Here is a 24,471-nt window from a genome sequence, read left to right as displayed (position 1 = left end):
TTCAGTTGTATAAGCTATTTAAATACTTTTCCCACCCACTGTTCTCCACAGAGCCATAATACTGACACCCCACCCAGCAAACTAGTACTGCTTTTCAGTAAACCTCCCTTACTACAAATTATCTCCTGCTCATTTTCCCAGAGATGCCATCTGCTTGATATCCTCACCACACTTTGAGCGGGTCCTAAATGAATCCCATTCCATTCTTGGCAGATAAGAGATTTATTTTATAGGTTTGCACTTCAGAGCTGAGAGGTGGGGCAGTACTTGGACTGGCACAGGGTGCTGGTTGAGTCAGTTACTCCTCTGGTTTAGGAATAGGTACTCCCATTACTACTCTTCATTTCTGCAACAACTTACTGACTGCCCATATAGGGTCAGAAACCATGGACATGAACTTTCCTACTATCTATACAGCCAGCTTGGTGGATATGAGCATCCAGAAGCAATTTAGCAATTGCCTTATGTTTCCTGACAATCAGTTTATTCACAAACTGATAAGGTATGTGAGAGATGTATTTACACAATGTTAATGGAGGTAAAGCTTTCATATACTTGTACACATAATACCAACCAGGTTGTCAGAAATGCACACACTACACCCACCACACAGTACGGATCCGACACACAGACCTACATATAGCTTCATAGGTTCATAGGTTCATACTAGGCTATCTGCCCTAGGGCATTTATAAGCCTAGCCAGAATGTGTTTGGCTTTCGCCACCCATTTTAAATTTATTTTGCTATGCCCTTTTTCGAGGTTAGTATACTGTGCCTCTGTTTAACAGTAACACAGAAGTGATACCCGGGGTAAACCTACGATCTCCCATCCACTCATCAACATTCCTCTTGAAGAGAGTCAATGAGGGACTCTGCCTAACCTGGACTGGGATTTTATTTCAGAGTGAAGGGAGCCTCTGGGTTATGAATCTGTCCCTCCAGCATGTCCTATTTATTTCAGTGCTGAGGTTCAAGTCTCTCGAGCGCGTAGCTCGATGGGATTTGGATTTTCTGAGGTGCAGCATGTCCATTAATTCCGGGTTGGACATGGCTTTATACGTCAGGCACAGATCGCCTCTGAAGAGGCGGTATGCCACTGAGTACAGCTGGAGTTTCTTTAACCGGGCAGCATATGGCATCTGTTTGAGCCCTTTGATTCTCTTGGTGAGGTACTTTTGGGGTCTTTCCAGTTGCTGCAGGTGTCTGGTAAGGTACATCCTAAAAGGGGCATTGTACTCAATTATGGGCCTGATGAGGGATGAGTAAAGAGGCACGATGATGTCCTCTGATCTAGATGTGAATCCCTTCATGATTAGGTGGGCTATATAAAATGTTTTTCTACCCACTTTGGCCACGTGGTTGTCAAATGAGAGATTGCTATAAACTTGGGTCCCCAGGTCCCTAATTACTTCTTCTGTACTTAATGGATACCACTTATGTGGTAATTTGTGGGCACTTTGTTTTTGCCAAAGGGGATGACTATACACTTTTTGGCATTTAGCTTGAGGCCATGGCTCTGGCACCAGTTGTCTGTTTCTATGAGGCCCTTTTGGAGGATGCTTGTGTCGACTGGAGAGTCGATTATGGCGTCCAGTTTGTAGTCATCTGTGAACTTGGTCAGCCACAGTCTTTCCGTGTTGACCTGTACCTCCGAGAAATATATACCGAACAAGAGAGGTCCCAGGACTGAGCCTTGTGGGACACCAATTGTAACTGGTTTGGAGTCTGACATGTATCCAGCAATTCTAACCATGTGGGTTCTGTCCTTGAGCCAGTTTGCAATCCATCTAGTGACATAGGGGTTTATATTTAAGCTGGTGAGCTTATCTATAATGCCCAAGTGGGGTATTGTATTGAAGGCTTTTGCGAGGTCCAGGTAGGCTGTGTGGACCACCTTCCCTTCATCAATGGCCTTAGTGACTGTTTCAAAGAAATCAACCAGGTTTAAGAGGCAGGATCTGCCCTTAACAAAGCCGAACTGGGTAGGATCCAGTGTTTGTAGGTCCCCAATATCTTTATTTATGAGGTCCATGATGATCCTTTCCATAGCTTTGCAGACCAAGCTAGTCAGGCTTATGGGGCAATAGTTTCCAGGATCCGTTGAGGCACCACCTTTATGGAGAGGGACCACTGTTGCTGTACGCCACTCTTTGGGCACATATCCTGTAGTAAGGCTGAGATTGAACAGTAGTTTTATGTTTGGGTTTAGCTCTTCTTGGAGTTCATGTAGGACGCAGCCTGGGACACCATCTGGTCCCATTGATGCTGTGTTTTTTGCTTTGGAGAGGGCAGCTCTTACCTTAGCATTTGCGATGTCGGGGGGCAGCACTCTGCTGGATTAGATATTTGCCCTTTTGGTGGGGATGGGGGGAGAAGTTTGCGCTGAACTTGTCAGCTAGAATGTTGGCAATGTCTGTGGGTTCGGTGTATTTTTTGTCATTTTGGACTAATTCTGAGCATATCTGGGAATTACCACCCAGGTTCCTAACATAACTAAAGAAAGCCTTGTGATTATCCTTAGTGCCCTGTGCAATTATTCTCTTGAAGCTGGCCTTAGACAATTTTATGTGTGCCCGTAGTTTTTTGCTAATACTGATCAGTGATGCCTTCCCTTTTTGGGATTTTGCTCTATCATTTAGTAGCTTCCTCCTCCTTCTATTGTATAGTTTGTTTATGGCTGGAGTCCACCAGACAGGACGTCTGCCTTTGGAGGATTGGGTCTTGGTTTTATTCGGGATCGCATGATCCATGCATTCCTGAAGGTGTTCATAGAATGCGTTTATAAAGGATTCTGCAGTCTGGGCCATATTTTCCACAGGCCCGGGGGCTTTGAAGGATTCCACCTCAGTTTTAAGGAGTGTGAAATTTGCTTTAGAGAAGTTTTTCACTGTGGTTTTCTGGGCAGGGGGTGGGGTCGGGATGTGAATATCCAGTGAGATTAGTTTATGGTCTGATCTTACCAGTGAGGGATACACTTCTGGTCTGGAGCATAGAGTCCCCATGTTGGTGATGATCAGGTCCAGTATGTTTTCCCTCTTGTGGGAGTGGTAACAAGTTGTTCCATAGCATTTGAGTTTATAAATTCTAGGAACCTTTGGGCTAGGGTGTTGGAGCTAGAGTAATGCTCCCAGTCTATGTTTGGGTAGTTGAAGTCACCCAATATAATGGTGTTTGGAGAGACCTTCATATTTTCCAGTGTTCTCAGGAAGGCTGAGTGGGGTTCCTGGGTTTGGGAGGGTGGTCTGTAGCAGGCTATAAACTGGAAGGCAGTTTTACCCACTGTTAGTTGCACATGGATAGTCTCTGATGCTTCGTGCTTTGCCACCAACCTGGAGGTGTGGGTATCTTTGATGAATATCGATACTCCCCCTCCTTTTGTGGTTCGGTCCAAGTTTTAGGGCCGAAAAGCATGGTATGAGGTATAACCTGGTAGTGCTGGGGTGCTCTTGGGAGCCCTGAACCAGGTTTTTGTTACTGCACAGATATCGATGTTCTCCATGCTGAGGCTCTTAATCTCCCTAAACCCCAAAGACCTCACAGACATTTGACCTACAACAGATATACTCAGCAGCCCCAAAAGCACTACACCAAAACAACGCCCACATAGCCACACTGCTTGGAGCCTCAACTTCAAAGCCGATATGGCACCCCACCACAAAACCCAATATTTTAGTAATAGGAAACTCCATCATGAGGCATACAAATGTCCCACTCACCAGGCTGAATAAGGAGAAAGTCAAGGCCAATTGTCAGTCAAGCTACAGGACCTGTCAGATCATACATGTAGTCAGGTCACTAGACCACAAGTACAAGTATGACTCTAAACCAAAACCAAATGGATTACTGCAGCAAACCAAGTCAGAGATCAAATGAAAAATATAACAAAAAATACTCTGATTGCAGATACGCCAAGCTGTTTATTAAAACAAGAACATAAATACAAGTGCAAAGCTTTCGGAATATACCCTTCATCCGTGCTAGTAAGGATTGAAAAAAACTGATACAATTTATAATAGAATTCAAGCAGTCACATGACACCGCCATCCAATAAAAACACAAATAAAATTACGTGAGTAATCAACAAAATAAATGCATAAAAAATACATATGCATATATAAAAAAGTCAATGGCATTGCATTTGTTTTTGGTTAGCACAATTTTAATACTAATTGCATTGTTTAAGTCAACTTTTAACTTTAGGATCAAATTGTCCTCACTGATTTCTAAAACATTATTATCACCCCCTCTAATATGCTTATGCACAGCATCAATTGCTCTAAACTTAAATTCATGAGTAGAATCAGTATCCAAAACATGTTTTGCCAGTGCATTCATTTGAACATTTCTACGTATGTCAGACTTATGTTCAATAATGGAGTCTTTGAATCCACGACTGCATTTACCAACATAAAAGCAAGAGCATTTTAGACAAGTTCCTAAATAAACCACACACATAGTATTGCAAGTGGCATAGCAATAAAATCTAAATGTTTTTCCTGTTATTGGATGTACAAAAATATTATCAATGATGAACTTTCTGCAACAGCTACAACTATAGCAAGGCAATGTCATGTTTATTATTAAATCTATCACTGTTATTTATTTTAAAATCTTTATAACATAATCTTATTTTTAAATGTTTACAGTTCTATAAGCAAACCTAGGTTTTTCATCTATCAAGCCTTCGAATTCAGGCATAGCTCTTAAAATATTCAATTTTTTGTATTATCTTTTCACATCATTGGTCCTTCTATTATATGTAGTTACATATCTAATTTTATTCCCTTATATATGTCAGTCAGTATTCAAATCATGATTTCCAGTTTCACTAAAAATGTTCTGCCAATCTGTCCCTATTATTAGTGACCTCATTTAAGGATTCCTTTATTGCTATCTCATTATAGCCTCTTTCTTGAACTTCTAGGGCCATCTTATGCATTTGTTCCTTGTATTTGGTCTCATTGGTATTCAGTCTACTAATTCTAGTAACTGGCCTTTAACAATTCTCTTAAATTCATGTTGTGCATGCATATGTCTGTTGTGTATCTATTTACATGCACCTCCTTCTTGTGGACACTCATGTTTATCACTCCTACATGTTTGTCTAATTTTATATCCAAATAAGTAATTTGTTCAGCTGAGCAACTCATTTTAAACTTAAGAAATTCCATTGTACCATCTAAATATTTCACATATTTGTTCATGGTTTCCTCATTCCCCTTCCATATTAAAAATCAGTAGTCAATGAAACGTTTGTACAGTAAAACATTAGTATTTAGTGTATTCGTATCACTATAAATTAATTTGTTCTCCCATTGATTTAATATTAGATGTGCAAAAGTATTCGCCATGAGAGTACCTATGGCTATCAGTTTGTAGGTATGGTTGATTTTCAAATATAAACACACTTCTAGTCAAAACTATCGCTAACAGCTGACATGCATTCTCAATATCTCTCCCTCGCATATCTGTCTTAGTACAAAGGAAATCACATACAGCATTGAGACCATATTCATTGGGAATTACTGTGAAAAGTTGATTGATATCAAGTGTGACAAATAAATTGGCATGTGAATTAATACAATATCACTCATAAAACCTGGTTAGAAAGTTGTCTGTGTCTTTAATATAGCTATGACAGCAAAAAAGATATCTACTTAAAACTGATTGCAAATATATGGATAGTGGTCTATGACTCTGTTATAGACCATGTGGTTGCAAATGACCAGATACATACCTCCCTGGACTATAAGAAGATGGATATTTTGGGGCTGCCAAATTATGTGTCCCAGGATGGTATGAACCTAGCAGTGAGCACCTAGGTTGATACCACAAGATAAACAGAAGATGATTGACTTTAATGACTGCCTTAGCTCCTGGTGTCATTCCAAGGGGGTGCAGTATCATTCAGCATGGGAGAATATGGTCGGCAGACAACATTGTTTTGTCAAGGATGGCCTGCACCTGTCCCCCCTGGGCTTTTGAATATTGGCTAAAGCATTGTCCTTCCTCATAGTGCCCTTTTAGGAAATACTGAACAGACAAATCTTTTGACATAGCAAAACTGACGCAAGAGAATCAAAAGGTATTACTGCTGAATGCTAGAAGGCTTAGCAAGAAATCCTACTCCCTCCAAGTTCACCTCACCCTGGACAATTCAGCCATCTGTGCAATTACAGAGACATGGTTTAAAGCTACACACAGCACACTGGCAGTGCAAGGATACAATACCGTCCACACATTTAGGTCAGCTATGGCACAGGCAGGGACTAAAAGTGGACGTGTCTCAATCACATCAATAGCAAGTCAGTACAAGGCTGGACAAACTGGATGACAAGCTTGAGCTTCTCCACATCCTAATTCCATAGGCAAAGTCTCATACCATATCCTTGCTAGTTATAGGTCGCGATGTATGACCCAGGACATCCATAACTCACACTTAGACTTACTAGAGACACTCACCATTCAACCCAATACCATATTCTTGGGTGACTTTAACTATCCCACTGTAAATTGGGAATCATATACTACCCCTAACCTGTGGGCCCAAATATTTCTGGACTTAGTAAAAATTAATACCCTAAATGATACAGTCCACACTAGGGGAGCAAAAATACTATCCTCACTAACATGGGAGAAAGCTGTACCTCCCCCCAGTGTAATGTCCTCTCTGGTAAGATTGGGCCATAAAGCTTTCTTCCTTGAAATAAACATAAAAATAAAACCCATGACACTAGCTAAACCCGTACCATTTAGGAAATATTCTAAGGCAAACATCCTATTACTCACTGACAACCTGAAAAAAATGTCAAACACCCCCCCCCCCAAAAAAAAAACCCTAGGATCAAAGTTGCTATGTGAAATTGTTCACAGATGCTCTATGTAATCAAGTTAATAAATCTGTGCAGACAACTGTGCCTTCCAGAAATAAATTCAGAACAAACTCAAAAGACACACTATATTGGTGGAATGCAAACATCAATAGGTTGTACAATATGAGGAAGAAAGTCATAACAAAAGTCAGGAAATGCAACATCCAGGAGGATAAACACTCTCATCAATCTAAGAAAACAACTTAGAGGGAAAAATCAGGTCTAACAAAGCCAATTTTGAGGTAAAAATAGCCTCCCAGGCTAAGGATAACCTAAGGCTTTCTTTAGCTAATTGTGAATGGAGACACATGTACAGAGCTGGAAGATATAGCAAATCTACTGTCTGACAAATTCTGCTCCAATTTTACCTTCCTCTTCCCCCTCCCCAATCACCCTCAAGAAATACCATTGAACATAACCCTCTTCCAACCATCACTAGGTGTCAGGTCCTAAACATACTCTCCGTGGCCAGGAACATTGCATCAATGAGCCCTGATAATATCACAGAATGCATCCTAAATAGTAAGTAACATGACTTAAAAGGACTGGAGACCATAGCCTGCAGTCAGGCTTTTTGTCACATAAGTGGAGAACTGCAATAGTCATCCCTCTACATAAGTGCAGGCCTTCTACAGATCTCAGAAACTACAGACCCATTAGTCTGACTAGTCTCATATGCAAAGTCATGGAAAGAATTATCGCAAAAATGGTTAATGTCATTGGAAACCTCCAGACACTTGATCCTATGCAGTTCAGTTTTGTTAAGGAAGATCATGCCTACTTAGTCTGGTAGGCTTCTCTGAGAAGGTTTCCAAGGCAATGGACACAGGCAAAATGGTTCATATTATCTTCCTTGACCCAGCCATGGCATTTGATACAGTACCCCACTCAGGCATTGTAAACAAACTCATGGAATTAGGCATAAACTCGTATATCACATGCTGGATTGCCAGCTGGTTCTCAGGAAGTTAGAATAGGGGAGTCCACCTCCACAAAGAGGCTAGCCACTAGTGTAGTCCCTTAGACATCAGTGCTGGGTCCTCTTCTTTTTGACGTTTACTTATCAGAAGTCAAGGCCATCATGATTGCAAACTGAGAGTATTCATAATATCCCCCCAGGATATTAATATCCTTGAAGAAGGGCTAATACAGACAAATAACTGATGCCATAGACACAGTCTGATAATGACAATAAATGGATAATAGTACCCTTTGGGAAGTTGGCTACCTCAGGAAACTACCTTACTGATAACACACACCTCTAAGGGTAGACCAAGTAGTTAAGAATTTGGGGGATGTATGTAGACATTAACTTGGCTTTCGACTGTCTAAGGCAGTATGGAAGTCATTCTATGTTGCTCAACTTATAAGCAAGGGGATGGCATGTTGGTACAAGAAACTTATTCCACTGCAAGCAGCCCTCATCAGGCCCATCATCAAGTACAATGCCCACTTCATTGTGTACCTAACCAGGCATATGCAACAACTGCAACTTCCACAGAGGTTCTTCACAAAAATAATACAGGGAATTAACAGCATGTCCAGTGCAGATCACCTCAAAGCCCTATCCCTATACTCTGTCTCCTACAAAATGTTGTGAGGTGATCTACATCTGGTATACAAGGTCCTCTGGCATATTCCCAAAACAAACAGCATCATAACTGCCCCGATCCATCCACTATAACCTTGCTTGCAACATAAATAGGACATTTTTAAGATATGGGTATGTGTCTCAGAGCATACACCTTCTCTGGAACAGGCTTCCCATTCATGTGAACAATACTTCTTCCATGACCCTGTTCAAGTGTTCCTTGGACCAGTGGATGGGAAATCAAAAATGCACACCTGGTCGGTCACCTGTGTCTCTAATGGATACAGGCAACCAATAAATGTTTATTCATGTATGCTCTAGCTTACACATACCTCTAAAATAACCTCTAGGGTACCAAACTTGCTGGATACAGCTTGCGTGCCTGGCTATGATTAAAAACACCCTTGCAGTCATTAGTGTAGTATATACCCATAAACGTATGGAGCCTGAAATATAAATATGAGATAGTGTAAAAAGTAAATGGAGACTATCCTTTGTGAAACAGGGGTTGGAGAAAAGTGTCTATAAAGGGGTATTCCGTATAGTTGATTTCTTTTATAAATAAATTATATAACAAGAAATGACTTAATGCATATAAAAAGTCTCATACTGCTTACCTTAAGAACACACTTAAGCAAAGTAAAGAGTAAGACTAAGGAGCTTAAGGGAACTATCAGTAAATTCAAACCTGAGTGTCAACTAAAAATAGCCACTAAAACCAAGTGTAACTGAATACAATGCCCCTTTTAACATGTGTTGTCAAACGTAGCACTCATCTTCACATATCTCACAGGTTCCAAACTAAAAAGATCAGTAGCCTCAAAAAACTTAGTTATCAGGATAAATGGGCAGCCCTGTCTCTATATTTGTTTTCTAACAGAATCCACATTGGGAATTTGTGTCTAGCCTTTTGAGCCATGAAAGATCCAACACCCTCTTTGACCTCGTATTCCTTCACAGAATAAACGGCTCCAGAAATGCCAGGTTAAAGGAACTAAACCTTCATCAACACAGAAATAAGACATGTTGGAATAACAGTAGTCGCCACCTGTGGAACAAACTTCCACTACATGTCAAGCAAAGCAGCACCATTGCCACATTCAAGGTAAGCCTAGGTATTTTTCGGGTTGGAGTTTTTCTCCACTCTGCATCATCTTATGGCTCCCTTCCAGTGACCCATGTCCATTGCCTGGTCTGCCAGGTTCCTCCTAGGCTTCTTCCAATTGGGTTTGGGGTGGTGCAGATCTTAAGGCTGTCCTTGTGGTCTGGTTGTCAACATATGCTGGGTGAGTCATTTGACCTATCCTATTACTCTACCATCCCTCACAGTTCTGGTGGTAGCATCCAAGCAGCAGGTGTGCAATGGGGATGTGCAACAATTTGCCCAGCTTCTGCTGTCGTTCCGCAATGTCCCCACCCTATTCTCCTCTTTGGGCAACATTATCCAAAAGTAACATCCCCAGCCTCCACCAGGGATCATTACAGGATGCTTACAGAACCACCCCCTCACCAGGGATGGTAATACCCTTTCCTCCCTGGCATTCCATCAGTTGTCAACCCAAACCTGGGTCAGCTGTATCATAGTCTGGGCTTTATTACTGTATGTCACCAAGGCAGCTGTAAACCTAGATCACTTGAAGGTTAACATCATCTTCGTCTTCTTCTGCTTTATCTTATTTATATGCGCATAGTGTGTATTTCATTTTGTTTGTTAGTGCTCTTTGCTAATATTTTTTGGTTTGGTGGGGTGAGTAAAAGAATCCTTGCCCTTATCCCTCACATACTGGTTCCACTGGTGTGGCTCATTAGACCTTACTCCTAGTGGCCATCACAGTGGTATAAACCTGCTTTTACTTCTTACTAGAACTAGACTGGACTTAATTAGAAAGTACAAATCTCTCTGTTCTGAAATACCATACAGGCATGTCAGACTAAAAGAAGTATGACATAAAAAATATAATGCAGGTTAATAAAATTATCAAAAATCAAATGTTTTTAATTAAACATAAATAGTACATCTTCTTGGCTAGTTATGCACATAAGAGGCATTCTTAGCAGATGAGTAAGTTTCAGCAATGCAAGTCCCAACATTTTAAAAATATCATTTGATTCATAGGGAATTCTGAACCTTGCTGCACACCATAGATGTGGTGTACACCTCTGCTACTTGTGTACTAATCCCTGGAAGTTTACAAATAATAGTGGATTTTGAGTCTCACTGTGCATAGCCAAGTATGAGGATCCTGCTACTTATATGTCCTAAATCTGAGATTGTTGTACATTGAATAGAGGTAATACTCCAAGATGCAACAGTCTCCAATTTAGCATGTAATCCCCATTCACACTTGCAGTTCAATGATTAAAAGGACTGAAGTTATTGTCTTTAAGCATTCAATAGGTGCACATGTAAGACAAGTATGATCAACCACCAGTTTATTCACTTTAAGTTTTTTTTTAAGTCATTTTCATTTTAGGGGGCACTGAAGGTCTTGACTATAAAGTATTAAACTCATGAACATTGTTCCCCATAGATATGTGCTGGCTTGCAGCAGAATAGCACAATAAAGCCCTGTGTGATTCATAAAGTTGGTTACATAATGGAGTAAAACCATGTAAATGGTCTTTATTGATTTTTTTCCATAGTAATCCATGTGTGAGCTACAGATATAAATGGTCTCCTTCCTAAGATTATGCAATTCCAAAACACTGAAACAAGTGTTGATATAGTCCCAACTATATATGTCATGGTAACAAAACTGCAGAACCTACAGTTTGTGACTATACAGATCCCACTTTTCTGGTGATGTGTAACAGCGTCAGTGAGTAAGTTAAAAAAAAAAAAAAAAGAAAAAGAGAAACTCTTTTGCAGGAAAAACTCTCCTGGTAACAGAGTTCCCTGTGGTGCAGGCAAACCTATTACCACAACCACACATGTCCCCAGCTCTACACAGTCAGATGGCCAATGTCCCAGAAATGGGAACTTCTGTAATGACAGATCCAGTTATTAGAGAAATATGTTAATGTCTCATCCTCTGTCATCATGCCTAATAAATTAAACATTTTTATGAATCACTTTGTGGCATCATATCAGAACACAGTACAACAGGGAACAGCTACTGAGTTAGATATGTCAGCATAGCAATACTTTACCCAGGAGCTTTTACCTGATGTACTGTCATGCCAAACAGAAATTCAAAGGCATCACCATTCTTTTGTGTGCAACCTGTTATTACCATAAACCATATGAATTGTAGTGATGAAAATTAGTTTGTGGTAATGACAATTGGTATTCTAATCACAGTGTGCAGAAGAAGATATACAGCTGCACACCGTGCTTATGAATAGAATAGTTTGAGAGGTACCAGCCTTATTTGCGATAGATAACACTGACAGAGACTGTTTTTACTAGGAATGAGTCTTAAGTTCAGCTTACACCATACCAAAAAATATAAACATTCTAAACTAACTGATTTTTATGCTAATGGCCATATGTGCAGCTGGGACAAGATTCACTTTGGACAGATGGAGTCTCTTCCTTTCCATCAAGGATAATACATAATAAGTGTCTGCAGCAAACGTCACTCACCAAGTTGTCACTAGCAACTAAATATGCATATTTAGTTGCTAGTGACAATAACATGATCTTAGTAGGTAATCATCATTCCGTAATAACATGACCTCAGTAAGTAATCATCTTTCCATGAACTGATACATGTGTGCTCAGTAGATTCATTTCTATCTGATTAAAAAGTGATTGCTTCATTTCTGCAGCCCATGAAACACCAGTATAAATTCTTAAAAAAAGAATAGAACTCATTTTATCCCTTCTTTCTAAAGTGCTAGAGTTAGGAACGTAGAGGGACATCCAGAAATGCAAACAAATATGCATTTAAAAATAAATTAGTGGACTTTAGCTGTTGTGTCAGCAAGCAAAATATTTATTATATGTACATATGTGTGTGTGTGTGTGTGTGTGTGTGTGTGTGTGTGTTTGTACATGCATACATATATCTAGTATATCTATATTAATTTTATATATATATATATATATATATATATATATATATATATATATATATATATATATGTGTGTGTGTGTGTGTGTGTGTGTGTCTGTGTGTGTGTGTATGTGTGTGTATGCGCACGCGTAGTTTCATCAAAAAGAAATTTATTCAAACCCCGTCTGCTGAAATAAAAAGCTTCTTCAGATGGAATTATCAAAAATACAGCAAAAATCTCCTTTTAACAGGGTGGCTTATCCCCCTACATCCTCCATACCCAACTAACTTAAATATACTAACTCTGAAATTGCACAATACTAGGGAAAGATGAAAATACCTTAGCCAGTATTGTGCTCTCTAGTCACTCTCAGCACTCTGCTAATAAAGTTCTCTTTCAATGTGCATGCTTTTTTAAACACCTTTATTAAATTATCACTTGTGACATAGGCAAATTTACATTAACAAACATTATATTTCACATGTATTGTTATATATCATATAACCTAAACAGCATTACATAAATTATTCAATTCCTGACCCTTTTTTAAACAAGAAACTTCTTTATTAAACCATCACTTATGACATAAACAATCATATATTTATATAAATGAAAACAAACCACACTGACACAATCCTAGTTGCAAGCATTTTACACCAGAAACCATACTGACATACTCCCAGTTGTAAACATTATAAATCAATTATAATCTACCAAACCATTTTCAGTCAGAAATTATATAGTTCATTTAAATCTTGCCTTCTTTTAAACCTCATTCCTCTCCTGTATGTATTGTTTCCACAATTCCATTTTTTTCCTATGTAGTTTGTTCCTATCCTTTTCTAAAGACCTCAGTTCCAGTTGTTTTATCTCTGTTACTGTATTCATTACTTCTAGTATAGTTGGTTTAGATTTTGATTTCCATTTTCTAGTAACTGCTTTTTTGACAGCCACCAATCAGCATGTTATTCCATCACTTATATTCAAGCAACATGCGCTTGACAAGTCTGCACTTTGATCACAACATAGGGCACCATATATATATGTATATATATATATATATGTATATATATATATATATATATATATATATATATATATATATATATATATATATATATATATATATATATATATATATATATAAAGATACAGACAGCACACCCTATGGGGAGCTCCACCCCCATCACACCCCATAACTTAAACATGCCAACTCCAAGATCGCACTACAGTGCAGGAATGGAAATCTTTCCATTCCGCACTGTACAGAAATGCCGGTTTCGCATGGTCGGCATTTCAAAAGTCAATCATATGGTCTCAGCCATATGGTCTTCGACATTTTGAAATGTCAACCATGTCAAGGGGACCTATATATATATATATATATATATATATATATATATATATAAATTATATATGTGTGTGTGTGTGTGTGTGTGTGTGTGTGTATACATGTGTAGTGCGTGTATTTGTATATAATATCAATGCATTTTATCTGAGCATTCAGAAAACCATGACAACGAACATATTACCAATTACACTTCTATAAAAAAAGTCATCACATGAATGCGAAAAGAGTAAGGTACGTACTGGTTAATGTCTGGGTTTTCCATCCATGAACGAAACATTGCAGATGCAAGTTCTTCACATTCCTGCAGCCCAAATGTGCATGCAGTTGAAAGAGCATTAATTTCATTGTACCTGAAGATGAAGACAGTTATTTTATTTGGGTCAGTGTTTACCTTTACTCACTACAATATTTATTCATGCATAGTATACATTAATGACACATTCAGGTAGCAATTTGAGTTCCTCTGCATAAAAGAAAAACATCAATCTAAAAAAATCAACACAATAGATTTCCTGAACTAGTGAACATTATTTTTCTTTCACCTTTCAAAGACTGTTTCATTACTTTTGATAAACAAATGAATCTTTCTTAAACCCAATAGATATTATGGAGTTTGTCATCACTTACCAAATTCCATTTTTTTAACATTTATCTCCTTCTACCTCCTTCAGTGCAGCTGTAATAGCCATAGTGCCACACTTAATTAAACTGTTTTGTTTTAAACATCAAAACAAGACAGGAAGAATATTGTTGCTGCTGCATGAGTAGTCAACAGACTGTATCCATCCTGCACCGCAAACGTATATCAGTTTACTGTGTAAAAATAAATGCATCAGACTCTGCTGGAATCACCTGTCAATATTAACAAGGTTTGATGTTCGTGATGCTCTTATGTCAGGCTTGTAGCAGCTGTTCTGCCTAAGCTAGATGACATCCCATAATAATTGTGGCTGTGGACTCCTTCCTCCTACATTTTAATATTATGATCAGAATGTATTTATGTATGTATTTGTTTATTTATTTAGTTATTTGCAATTTGATTACCGGGGATTACTGGGGAAGAATTGTGCCTAGGGCACTTATGGTAGGTCCTCAAGTGCATTGATAGCACTGTAATTTGTATAACATAGGTGGACCCCTCTTACTTCCTTGCTCTTTCTTACTGAACATCACCTCCTGCAACTTCTATAGTATCATAGGATCATAGGATGTTACTAGGCTAATGGCTGTGGGGCCCTTATAAGCCTAAACAAGAGTTTATCCCCAAAAAGAAACCTCAGTCAGCACCTGTCATCCCTGTCAATGAGGGACACGAGTGGAACCCTGGGACAAATTTGTGGTTTCCCATCCACTCATTAAGGTTGTGGTTAAAGAGGGTCAATGAGGTACTTTGTTTCAGTTATTACAACATACTGTTGAGTTAAAATTCATGCCTACAATACTTGCCCTAGTCTCACACAAACTGTAATCATAACATTCAAACTCTGGCTGGTATTGCCCCTCCACACCTGCTGCTATTACTTTACATGCGTATCTTGGTACATACATCCTCCACTCATTTGTATTCATAAAATAACAGTCAAGTTGTGTCAACATTACATTTTCCTACTACAGAGGCAATAAAAACAGGGTTATGCCAAGGATAGTCTATGAAGTTATGGTACACTTACTCATATGACTACAGCACACCTCTTTCCCGCAATTCCCTATATTAAACATTTAAATCCCCATAAACAATTAAATCATGCTTGTAGGATATGCTTTCTCTAGGGTATATCATGCATCCTCCTACCACATATAATTACAAATTCATTTGTTTCTAAAATTAAACCATCTTCCTGCTTTAAATATGATAACATCATGATTGTATGTAGAGTAAAGGTCTTTATCTTTCCTCATAAATTACAATATCATCATGCTCAAGGGATTAAATCCTTCTCAGGCTATTTTCTTGTATGCCTCTTACTTATATAACACCAGTTCAAGTTTCCAGGGCCACAGAAAAAAAATCTTGAGTTTTCCATCTCCCTCAAGTTAAGGCAAACACATTTTTTTTATATTTGAAGAATAATGCAAAATTGCTAAGTTGATATATTTTTACTTAAATGGTAGTTTTTTTGTAAGTCTGGGTATATCTATAGGTAGAGAGGGATTTCACGCTGCAAAACTACTATTTTAAACTACAATTTTCATAAAAAAGAATATATATATATATATATATATATATATATATATATATATATATATATACACACACACACACATACACACATATATATATAGAGAGAGAGAGATTTTTTTTTTTTTTTTTTTTTGTTACTATATGCATGTAAAAAGGTACTGGAAAACTGGAGTGATAACCAGGTTAAATTTGTATTCATCCTCAAATCAGCAGTTACAATGAAACATAATACATCAAATGACAACACTAAATGTGTGTTACTTATTTTCTAAGTAGCAGTACCTCAGGAAATGTATATTGCTCTAGGTTAGTGTTTTTCCCTTGGGGATTGCAATTGGGCCAAAGAACGAATACGCTCAGCAGTGTCAAACAGAATTTTTCGGATGCAGTATAACATGGAGGTACGGTATTGTTTATATACAATGGCTTTAATGTGTCCAAAACTTGGCACATGGGGAATAATTACTGGAAACAATGCATTTTTTACTGGGTGAATCACAATGGCATTTTCAAAAAATACCTACATTTTGGTAGTATGTTTTTGTTACTGGGCAGAATATAGCCAAGTAAAAAATGAGGAGGAGAAGTGAATTGAAGGACATCGTGTTAAAATACCCTTACTCTTCACTGTTTTTATTTTAGTACTATGTTTTGTTTAATAATATTTTACATTGTTTTTTTACTCTGAACTCCCAAATCACTGACAATGAAATCCCAAAGAGTGCATCAAGATTACTATGCATATTTTCACCACTAATTATAACCAAAACTAGAGTGATTACCACTTTAAAATACTGGGATTTCACAAATTAAATTCTCAGTCGCACAAATAATTAGCCTTTATATATGTATTATTGCCCTCTGACTTATGTAAATAAAAATTAAAATTTATCAGGTAGCCATAAGAGATTCAGAATATGCATTAGTTCATATACCAGCTATGTACAATGTAGTTTGCATGACTGAAAAATGCTGTTCAGGTCGAACACACAATTCTCGATCAATTAGTGTTGTGAATAATCCTCAAATTTACCAACAGATTGGAGGATAGTGCTGGCATAATTTAAAAGTGCTTCAACGTGAACTGCTGAAGTCAAATCTTATGAAACAGATTGGGATGTGCATATGTCTTACATACTTGAGTGATTCCCTGAGGTCATGTGTTTAGATAACCAATTGTAATTCTATGTGCTATTCAACACAAATTAGATTTATTTAAAGGCAGATAAACTGGTCTGATTCTATTTAAGCAGTATTACATGTGGTGTGTTGTTTTGTCTCTAGTATGTGTGTAGATCTCTTTATTCACTTCATGGTCTTCTATATATTTTAACAGTTCCTCTGGTACATGGCTAGGTGAGGTATCTGAATCTTCTACTTGATTTTAGAAAACTGTAGCATGTCTTCCTTATGAAATAATTTGTCACTATTAAATAACCATTTGAATCACATAGCATTTTATTTAATGAATCCAGCTGATATATGGAAAGCCATAGCATCCTATCACTCTGCAGATTCATATCATAAGCTTTCATAAAAGATATGGAAATCCATGTTTAATCTAGCTAAATAAATGCAACTCACAGCAACAGCAGATATGCATCCTATTAAAATTTATGTTTAAACATGCAACACAACATCATTGTCAGAAAATACAATATGCAGTTTTAGTTAATTAATCTATTGATAGGCTAAGTGAAAATTTTCATTTGCATTACATTACATTACATTACACTGATGGCAGATAAAGACAATGAGGATATCTAGTTTCTCTTTAAGTCCTTTGGCATTCTACCTCCCTCCCATCACTACCTTCCCTTCCCCTTTTTACACATGGCCTATACTCTCTTGAATTTTTCTGTGGAATCTCAGCTCCATATCCCATTCTGATAAAGTATCCCATGCATCTATAACCCTCTCTGTGAAAAAGTCCTTTCAAAGATGCAGGGACTAATCAATTGCTACAATCTGCCTCTTGGACCCCTCCCCCAATCTTTCTTGTTCAAAGTAACCCATTCACATCTCCTGAACATGATCTTATGCACTAATATTATGTCCCCATTTTCTTCTGGTCTGATATGTGAAAAACTCTAGCATCTTTAGCCTCTAGTAAAATTAATTTTCCATCCATCTCACAGAGTTTTTGTTCTTTCCTCTGAATTCCTTCTAGTAGACTGATGTAATTTTCCTTGCATGAACTCCAGAATCATGCACCAGTACTCAAACTGTTATCTGACTAAGGTCATGCAGAGTAAAAGTCTTACCTCTTTGCTATTTGACTAAATAGTTAAACACCAGTATTTTGTTTCTGTTGCCACCACCCTGTCACTCTGCTCCTGGTATCCTGATGCAGTTGTTATTAACACCTCCAGATTTTGTTCCTGCTCTGCTGCCATCAGTTCCACTCCTCTCAGAACATCATCACCTATGTACAGCATTTTTTCATTAAACCACAACCACCATTTTTCTGGCCACTTAATTAGCTTTTCTAAAGCATTTCTTAGAGCTCCTCCACATTTTCCACTACTGCAGCTGTCATTGTTTCATTTGTGTCCATTGTTCTCTCTAACAAAGTGGCTGATCGTGTTCCCTTTTTTCTTTTACATTTGTCTGTGACAAACACATTTAAGAGTATTGAATGCAGGACAGACCCATGTGGTACTTAACTAGTCACTTTCCTAATTCCTGACATTGTCCATCTCACCACAGCCTTCTGTGTCTTACCTGTCAACCACAAAGCCATTCACTCCCTCATATTTATTCCTACCTCAGCCCCCTCAAGTTTTACTATGCTATGAAATATTGTGCCCTGGTGAATGCTTCAGTAAAATTAAAAGAAAATATGTTTTTTTTTTTGTTTGTTTTTTTTTAAACCAGCTTGCATCAGCATGCCCTTCTTGCATTCCAGATGTCCCATATTTGTTGGAAAATTCCTATTTCATCAGGGTGCCTCAAATTTCTTGCTGGCCCCTTTAAATTATGACTTTTACAGCTGATTAACATCTTGCAAGTCTTCAACAGCTCATGCCTGAGCAATATTGCCAACACGATGGCATCAATAGAGCTGCGATGGCAAACACAAATAAAGAGAGGAACAAACAAATCTGAAATGTAAAGATAATATTACCAGGCAGTATCAGGTTCTCTAGTATAATATCCTCCATCATGCACATCACAAGGGGAGCAGAAGAAGATGGATAGAGGCAGACCTGCAGGGCAGTTGCATAAATGAAGACATTCTCAACAGTACTAACCTCTATTTGTGGCTTATACAACTTCCTGTAAACTCAAAGTAAGCAGGTAAATGCCAAGGCTTCTTTAAACCAACAGATGTTATTTTGTCTGTCTTATGTAAACAGGGACAGGTAGTGACTCTACACCTGGTACTGGTACGCCTGATTGTTACTCACTGGTCAGTGGAACTGTAAGAAATGCTTCAGCCCTTTGCCAGTACTCATTTATCCTTCCCTTTAGCGATACGTCAGGAGAAAAATTTAAACACAACACGCTCGGTCAGTCGAGGGAGACAAAAAAGAAAACTGTCCGGAGAGTCACCACACAATACAACTTTAAAGAAAATGTGGGCAAATCACAACAAGAATTAATCTATAATTTGTCCAGTATTCCGTTGTCACAACATGATACCAATTTGTTAATTAAAGGATTAAGTTTTATTCCTCATAGTAATAGTACACTGGATGAAACTATTATAGATTTGAAAGTATTTTGCAGAAATGTTATGCTTAAATACATTTATAAGGACACTGGTAATACTAAGGTCAGCAGCAATGTACCTACCGCTACGAACACATTTGGTTTTAAGAATCTTAGTGAGTTTGTTCCAGCTAACCACCCTTTGCTTGAGGCATATTTGAGAACTACTGAAGATGAGTTATATAGTTATTATTACAAAAATGATAAAAGTAATTCTAAATATACACCATATAATAATTTATCATATCAAGAAAGAAAGAGCCTTCACAATTTGAGAAATGATTTGAATATCATAATAAGACCTGCAGATAAAGGCTCAGGGATAGTGGTAATGGATACTATACACTATCAAACAGAAATGATTGACATGTTAAATTATGTTTTTTATATAAATATCAATTTTACTAAGGCCTATGAAATATGTATATATGTCCATAACATTTTGACAGACATCTATAGAAGCAAATTAATAAATAAAGATGAATTTGAATACTTATACATCAAAAAGCCTACCATCCCAGTTATACACGGATTGCCCAAAATACATAAAAGTATAACCAAACCACCTATGAGACCTATAGTCTCTGGGAAAGGATGGGTTACTGAGCATGTCTCAGTCTTCATAGAGAAACATTTGAGGTGTATATTGAATAATAATAAGTTTGTATTGCGTGATTCTAAGCAGTTTCTAATAGATTTATATAACACTACTAATCAAATGGAAACTACAGAAAATTTAATTTTAGTAACTTATGATATACAGTCCCTATTCACAGTTATTCCTAACGAACTTGGTTTAACTTATGTTAACCATTATCTTATGCAACATAGTACATACAGCAATGTGTTGATTGACCTACTAGTACATTTTCTTGAGTTGGTCTTAGAAAATAACATTTTCATATTTGGTGACAACATCTACCAACAGTTAGATGGCGTAGCTATGGGCACTCCATGTGCAAATAGCTACGCCAACATGTTTTTGGCATATTGGGAAGAACAATTACTGTTTGTAGAACCTATGTTCAGCAAATATGTACAATTTTACAGACGTTTTGTAGATGATGTGTTTATTTTGTGGAAAGGGACAACAGAGGAACTGACAAGTTTCACTATGATTTTGAACAATATAACACCTTGTTTAAAGTTTACTATGAATTATTCACAAGTGAAGATTGAGTTTTTATATCTATACGTAGAGAAACTACACTGTGGCATGCTCAATACAGGGATTTTTAGAAAACCATGTCATAAAAACACATTGCTATTCAGAACCAGCATGCATCCTAGACATGTGTTTAATAATATAATGAAAGGACAAGCATTAAGAATGTCTAGACTTAACTCAAATGACAAAGGCTTTTTAACAGATTTAAATGATTTAAAAGAAAAGTTTATTGAAAGAGGATATAAACCTGATGAACTTAATGGGCAAATTAATAATGTATTGAATTTACATTCAACAACAGGTACCCCATACTTTGGGCCTCAACCTGTAGTGACCAGTGATGGAAAAGATACATCTAGAGTAACCACCAAGTTTCTGACTTCATATACAGCAGATAATAAACAGGTCAGAGATATTATTTGTAAGAATTGGAATATTCTACAAACTGATGACTTATTAACAATGATTGTAGGTAATACTCCATCCTTTACATATAGAAACAAAAAGAATCTTAAGAGACTATTATGTTATCCATCAGAGAAGAATACACATCTGACAAATAATTATTATACGAGACCCTGTGGACACTGTAATTTCTGTCCTCTGATAGACTCTAACATAATTTTTATACACCCAGATACACATAAAGAAATTTATACTCAAGTTAATGCTGACTGTATGACATCAGATGTTATATATCTTGCTGTGTGCAAACTATGCTCATGTTTTTATGTTGGAAAAACTAACAGGGTCCTACGTGACAGAATAAGGGAACACTGTTATAATATAAAGAAGGGCAATGTACAGAATGCATTAGCAAAACATGTGATGCAAACAAACTCTCAACATACATTTAGTTTTAGAGTCTTAGAGAAAATTAATGTGAATGTAAGAGGAGGAGATATAATGAATCATACTGAGGACAGAGAAAGCAGATGGATTATTTTGCTTAAGGCTGATAAGGGCCATGGATTAAATGAAAGAGCATCCATCAGACCTCACTTAAGAAAACGTAGACATATCAAATTCCAACACTAGCTACACCACTACATTAATAATTATTTAATCCATTTGAGATATACATTATACATTTCTATTTACATATATATACATATATTTTCTTTCAATACACATATAGTTAATAATTACCATTACATATATATACATTATAGTATACATTATTTCTTTGATATTACTATTATACACTCACATTTATATTCATGTTTACACTTCTATCATACATAATTACCAGCAGTATTATATTATATACATGTTTTAGATGAATTGTATTTATTTAACACATTCATCCCCCTATCTTATATATTTATATACAGTGTTTTAATATATTTACATAATTTCATATTCATAAATATTAACATTAAATATTATATGCTTTTTATATCAAATGCCATATATATATGTTCATGTACATACTTAAGAAATTTGATATACATAATGATATTTTTTAGTCTTTTTTATTTATTGTTTTAGAATAATAATTATTATATAGTTCATTCTTATTGATTTTATGCCCATGAGAACATTTTGTACTGCTATATCTTAAACATCGTTTTTGATAATTTCCATGCTGACGTTTTTATTTAGATGTGATTTTTTTGAATGTCTTTTGATATGATAGCCATTCTCACAAGATACATATTGTCATATTGTTTATTGATTAGCCTAATCAATTGAGTTTATGCCTATGAGAATATTTTATATTGCTGTGTTTTAAACATATGCCTAAGATAAATTCTATGCTGCTGCTTTTATTAGATGTCATGTTGATATGTTAGCCATTTTTATAAGATGTATATTGTCATATTCTTTCTTGAAGTTCTAGCTACCATTGTAGTAATTAGTTTAATTAAGTAATTACTGACAGATTATTTGGATTGTTACTAAGTATATAAGGCGCATGAATTTTATGCCTGTTGTTTACCATCTGAAGAAGCTAAAGTTAGTGAAAGCGCTTATCGTTTTATCGTTTTAACAAATAAATTTTATGTTGAACATTACGTGTTTTGGATTTATCGGAAGTTTGTTTCATTGAATGAACAACATATCTCACTCTATCACCGCTTGTCTTAATATATTACTTTGTGTATCAGTCACTAAATAATGTCAAACAACTGAGATTTAGACTTCATATTTCTCACAAAATGCATGCTAATACAAAACATGTTATTTTAGCAATGTTCTAAGTATGTAAGATGTATTTCAAATGTTCTTAATTTGGGGTCTTTGTCTCCAATCATTTTTTTTTGGCTTTTGTCCCTGATACTTGAGCTAAGAGGTTCAGGGCTATGGAGAATTCCTTGTAGCAATACCTTTAGCCCTGAAGCAGTGGCTTTAAATATATATCTGTGTTTACTTTTGGTGACCACAGCTGTTTGACAGAAGTGTCTGTCTGTTTGGGGATGGGGAGGTAGCACAGAGTACCTCATTATGAGAAACATTCCTCAGTTTGTGAGTTTGAGTGCTAAAATGTCTATGTTCTGTGTGGTGTTTTACATTGAAAGGGTCTGTCAAATACTCATTGTTATAATTTTAGCAATTAGCCATAGTAAATAATATTGCACAATGTTAGGTCTTCTAAAGAATTTCTTGTAAGTATGGGGAATCCATCATTTCATTTACCACAATGTGAGCATCCTATATGGACTTGATAATAAATATCCCTTATTTTGCCTTTCATCTTTTTTTTCCAAATTGCCACCTATAATATTCTGCTACACATGTTGGAAATGGAGGATTGCGAGGAAGGCAGTCAGCAGAAGAAGAAAAAATGGCAGACTGAGGCCCATCAGATTAAAATGACCATTGTTGACACTTCGTGGGGGTGGAGGGCTGAGTTTAGTGAATGAAAGCTCCAAGCTTAAATACATTTCTGTAAATGACTGTTCTTCCAATTGTCCTGGACAAAACCAAGATAATTCTGTGGGAAGTGGTAATAATACATACTGACCACAGAATAAATATGTGTGTTTATTTTTTATAAAATTTTTATGACAGTTGTCGGGGGGGGGGTGTAGTGTCATATAGCAGCAAATGGAAAAGCATTACGGTGACTATGTTGTTTCTTTTGCAATAAGTCATTAGAAGTACAGAGAATGTGTACATTATTTTTGGTGGCAGGTGATAAATGAAAACAAACCACAATTAAAGGGTCACCTCTGAATGATTACTGACATGGTTTTTTGAAGGGATAGTATCTGTCAAAAAGTAACGCGGATATTATATTGTTGTAATTCCTTCACAGTTAAAAGTAATGTACCCACTTAAAAAGGACATATTCCACTTGATCACTATGTTTGTGTTTTGCAAGCAAGCACCTTATGAGATGTCCCCGAGTTTTTTTTTTTTGGAACTACTTTTGGGAAACTGATATGTGGCCTTTTATATACAGCCAGTAAATCCAGCATTGTGGGTGTCTGGATGGCTTTTTTGTTACATTCAAGCACTCAGACTGGTTTCTACTTGGGAGCAATTTGACCTCTACTGACCAGAATATACGTGTACTAAGTTCTCATTATGTCAGAAGTAAAAATCTTAGACACTTCAACATTAAAAGAATGAATATCTATCTATC

The 24,471-nt window shown here is 36.8% G+C and overlaps 1 protein-coding gene across 3 annotated transcripts in view; it reads right to left on the bottom strand.

The window, feature by feature from the left end:
- Positions 1-24,471, bottom strand: part of LOC122807225 (alanyl aminopeptidase, membrane) — a 1,192,582-nt gene that overhangs the window by 35,053 nt on the left and 1,133,058 nt on the right. For all 3 annotated transcript variants that reach the window (XM_044078301.1, XM_044078300.1, XM_044078302.1), the window contains one exon: positions 14,055-14,165. In XM_044078301.1, coding sequence (XP_043934236.1) covers positions 14,055-14,165 — 111 coding nt within the window. The remainder of the gene's footprint in view (positions 1-14,054; positions 14,166-24,471) is intronic.

The sequence above is a fragment of the Protopterus annectens genome, chromosome 7.part0, assembly GCF_019279795.1.
Source record: "Protopterus annectens isolate FY-2018-M chromosome 7.part0, PAN1.0, whole genome shotgun sequence".
Classification (NCBI taxonomy): Eukaryota; Metazoa; Chordata; order Ceratodontiformes; family Protopteridae; genus Protopterus; species Protopterus annectens.
The sequence above is the reverse complement of the archived record's forward strand: the minus strand, read 5'-3'. Positions and strand labels throughout refer to the sequence as shown.